The 4,431-nt window shown below is 42.6% G+C and overlaps 1 protein-coding gene across 1 annotated transcript; it reads right to left on the bottom strand.

Annotated features, from left to right (window-relative positions):
• Nucleotides 1-377: 377 nt before the first annotated feature.
• Nucleotides 378-725, bottom strand: LOC122735593 (ribose-phosphate pyrophosphokinase 2-like). The gene is given in 1 exon segment (XM_043977279.1): nucleotides 378-725. A coding segment is annotated over 1 exon segment (348 nt).
• Between the last annotated feature and the right edge of the window lie 3,706 nt (nucleotides 726-4,431).

Raw genomic sequence — 4,431 nt, forward strand, 5'->3', positions numbered from 1 at the left:
GTAATATATGAAATGCTTTAATACAGGGTTACCTTTGACAAGCCCAAATATATAAAATTGGAGAAATACCTTCTGAAATGTAATTATACTCTTAGTATGGTAGCTCCAATGCAAAGTAAGAGTACAGGAAAAAGTTATCTGCCATAACAGAACAAAATTCAGACATTTCCCCTACAAACCAAATTATTTAAAAAAAGGAAAAAAAGGAAAGGGGATGGGGGAGGTAAGAAGAAGGTTGGAAAGAGAACAACAGGTTCAGGACAGGAAAAGAGGAATCTCAAAGCACACACAACTGAAGTTTTAATGAATATTGAGTCCCAATAATTAAACAAAAACAGACTGGTTGTACACAGCCTACAGAAAGCCATGATCTGGAGTTATAGTAGAACATGACTGAATAGGTAAGACACAGATTCACCATTGTGTGTTGTCCACATTGCTTCAGCCTATATCACTGAAATGTCAATAACCTAGATTTTAGAGCAGTATTTCATTTTATCCTTTTGTGGAATTGTATTTGTGACTACCACCAACTCAAATGCAGCATTATTAATCCTGGAAATAGCTGGTCCATAGAAGATTCCACAAGTCAGAATAGCATAAACTTTGGTGGCTGAAGCAGAAAATAACTTATCTGCAGCATGGCATATCAGGATGCCACATACAACAGCCATTTCATCCGCAAGGATGGCTACACGATCCTTCACATCACAAACCGAAATCATCCCGTATCTGAGAAGCATGGAGATCCACTGTAATGATATGATCAGCCCCATCCACCGAAAGCATATTAGTCACAAGCTTTGCAGAAATTGGAGCACAATTCCTGCCTTTTTTTTTATCTTGTCAGGCATATGGAAAACATAGAAATACTGTAGTCACTCTGGATGATGATGCAATTTTACAAGCATTGATCACAATGAGAAGTTCCATCAAGTTATCATTAATTTCTCCACAACTGCTCTGGATAATGTAGACATCTTCCCCTCTTACACTTTCACCAATTTCTGGTATCCTGGTTACTGAATTTCTTGGTGACCACCTTGCCCATATCCAGCCCCAGCTTGTCTGCCACTTTCTGGCACAGGTCCTGGTGTGAGCTACCACTGAACAGCATGATGTTAAGTATGGCAGGCACTTGGCATGGGGTGGCAGCAGCTGCTCCTTCCAGTGTTGGGATCCCAAGCTGAAGGAGCAAATTTGCTTCTTAAAGTCCTTTTTAAGCATTTCCAGCAAATTTTGGGGGGCCTGAGGCCAATTTACATTTTTCTTTGAAGTTTCACCTGTAGCCATTTTGTTACTATTTTCCTCCTCTATGTTTATAGACAAGCTTTATTTTTGTCTCTTTTTTTTTGTTCATTTTTGTGTCTTGATACTTTTATGAGAGAGTTGGGCTTTATTCCTGCACTGTCCCAAATTTTTGTGCTGAGGCTCTGAGACTTACTGGTGCCTTTCACTGGGCTTCAGGACTTAGTTGCTTGATTTCTTTGTAGAGTAAGCTTCCCTTCTAGATTGGTATTGGGGGTTAGTACTCCCTTTTGGCCTCCTCTGGATGTGGTTTGGCCTTCTCTTAGGGTGGTATCCTGGTGCTGAGTTGCAAATGTTAACAAAGTCTTTCTGGTGAGTGGCCCTGGAGAAGTGACCTTGTTGCTGGTCTGCCCCAGGGGTGGTGCCCTGCTGCTGCATCTCTCTGTTAGCAGAGCCTTTCTGTTAGCAGGCCATGGAGGAATAATGTTGTTGCTAATTTGTCCAAGTATGGGGGTCCTGCTGCTGGGTTGCTATGGTAACTGAGTCCCTCTACTAGCAGGCAATGGAAGGGTAATTTTGTTGCAAATCTGCTGAAGGTTGGAGCCCCCTGCTGCTGGTTTACCCTGGAAAGAGTCTTTCTACTAGGAGGTCCCAGGGGCAGAAACTTGCTGTTGACCAGTTTTGGGTGGGCTTCACTGGTAGTCAGAAGTGGGGTCAAAGACTCCCTGGTGGTCTGTGCTAGCTCTAGGGTGCCTGCTCAGGGTTCATACTATGCTGCCCAGACTGCTTATCTGCCTAGGGAACTGCTGGTTTGCAGGGGAGTAGAGACTCACTGGTGATTTGCCCCAGGCTCAGAACCCTGCTTCAGACTCCCTGATGTAAGCCCAGAAGCTTGCTGCTGCTGCTGCCACTGCTCTTGGACCTCACTTCCCTCCCACCCAGTTAATATAGATTTTTCCTGCCAGTCTGGTAGGCTGCTTCCCTGTTTCTGATATGATTCAGAGACAGTTTTACATTGGTTTGGAGGTGAAATTTGGGAGAGCTCCAGAGGGTTCCTTCTTCATTCTACCATCTCCTCAAACCAGTCTTAAGGGTTAAAATGATTCTGGGGGACAGAGTATACATACTTGGATTTTTAAAAAGTACTAAAGGAAGGATACAAGAGATCCAGTGCTGATTGAATTTATCACAACACAAGATGAAAGAGGCAACCAGTAGAAGGAATGAACGAAAGGTAGATAAGAGATCCAACTGTAAAGACTTTTTGGAGAATCATTCACATCATTGTCAAAAGGACATCTTTCCCTTACTCCTCCGTGACCAGTCCTCAGGATCCAGTGTAGGGAATGAAGCAGGAACAGAAAAACAGTGGAATCAAATAGAGTAGGAATGATAAAATCAAACAACAAATAATTATTAAGCACCTACTGTGTGTCAGGCATTGTGCTAAGTGCTGGGAATATAACAAAAAAAAAGGCAAAAGACAGTTCCTACTATCTTACAGTCTAATGGGGGAGAGAAAATGTAAACAAATATATACAAAGCAAAGTAAGTACAGGACAAATAGGATATAATTAACAGAGGGAAGACACTGGAATTAAGTTGGGTTTGGCAAGGCTTCCTGTTGAAAATAAGATTTTAGTTGAGATTTAATGGAAAACAGATAGAGAAGTAGTCAGAGCAGGGGAAGGATAGCATTTGATTATTCCAGTCATGGCAGACAGCCAAAGAGAATAGTTGGAGCCAAGAAAGGGAGTATCTTTTTTAATGGAAAAGCAAGAAGACCAGTGTCACTGGACTAAAGACTACACCTCAGGCAGTAAAGTGTAAAAAGGTTAGAATGGTAAGAGGAGGCTAGAAGTTTTGAATTCTAAATAGAGCTTTTTGTATTTTCTCCTGGAGGCAATAGGAAGCCACTAGAGTTCATTGTTGGGGGGTGGCATGGAAAGATGGGTGATATGATCTGACCTGCATTTTAAGAAAATAACTTTAATGGCTAAATGGAAGATGGCTTGAAGTGGGGAAAGATTTTAGGCAGGCAGACCCACCAGCAGGCTCTTACAATAATTCAGATGATGAGGACCTGTACTAGAGCAGTGGCAGTGACAGGGGAGAGAAGAAGGCATACTAGACTGGTAGGTGGCACATGATAAAGTACTAAGCTAGAGTCAGGAAGACCTAAGTGCAAATTTTACTTCAGACACTTACTAGCTATATGATGGAGGTAATCACTTAACATTTTTTTTAATTCAGTTTCCTCAGTTGTAAAATTAAGATAATAATGGACCCTGCCTCCCAGGGTTGTTTTGAGGATCAATTGAGATAACAACAATAATGTGGCAGTGCTTGATACATATTAGATGCTATATAAAGACTTATCTCCTTCCCATTTCCAATCTCAAAGACAAATCTTGTTTATTTTCCTATTCTGTTCTGGAATCCAGTACATGCATATTATATGTATTACAGCATAGTTTTCGACATAGACATAGATAATACAGCTATAGACAGACATATATAGATACCCATATAGTGTTTGTTTCCAAAGGTTTGTCATGCTGTGGTGGGAGTGGGGATAAGCTCCCAGCCTCTATAAAATGCTCCAATAGCATGCGTCTCAAATAGCCTCTGACAACCAAAGCCCAACTCCTGGCCTTCTCATGGTGGAACTGTTTCCACTAACAGGAGAAGAGGGGAAGGTGAGTCACTGGCACCTTTAAACCAGTCGCTTCAGGCAGGTGGGGCTTGTTAGCCTTGGCTGGCAAGCCGCCTAAGGCAAGGAAACCCTGATTTTAAACCTCCTCTGCCTTGCGGCTATATCCATATATGGGAAAGGATTCTGAATTTAACCCTGAGGAAAAATCAGGAGTCTGAGTCCCTTAGGCAGTTGGATGTTGGACATCACATCCCTCTGGCAACTCCTGTGGCGGCACTGATGCCTAACTGTATTGGCTCTGCCTTTCGTTTGGATCCACTAATGTCATGGAGAGGGAAAACCTGCTGCATGGGCAACAGCTTGTTTTCCATATTGATCTGCCCAGGCCAGCACCCTGGAGAGGACACTCCAGCTACTCCTCATGAGGTAGATACAACACAGGATGTGGCAGTTACCTGTTATAAGTCACTCAGGAGCTGTGGCTCCCGTATTGGACTGCACAGCCAAACTGTGGCCTATAGCTCTTC

This window comes from Dromiciops gliroides, chromosome 1 (genome assembly GCF_019393635.1).
Source record: "Dromiciops gliroides isolate mDroGli1 chromosome 1, mDroGli1.pri, whole genome shotgun sequence".
Lineage (NCBI taxonomy): Eukaryota > Metazoa > Chordata > Mammalia > Microbiotheria > Microbiotheriidae > Dromiciops > Dromiciops gliroides.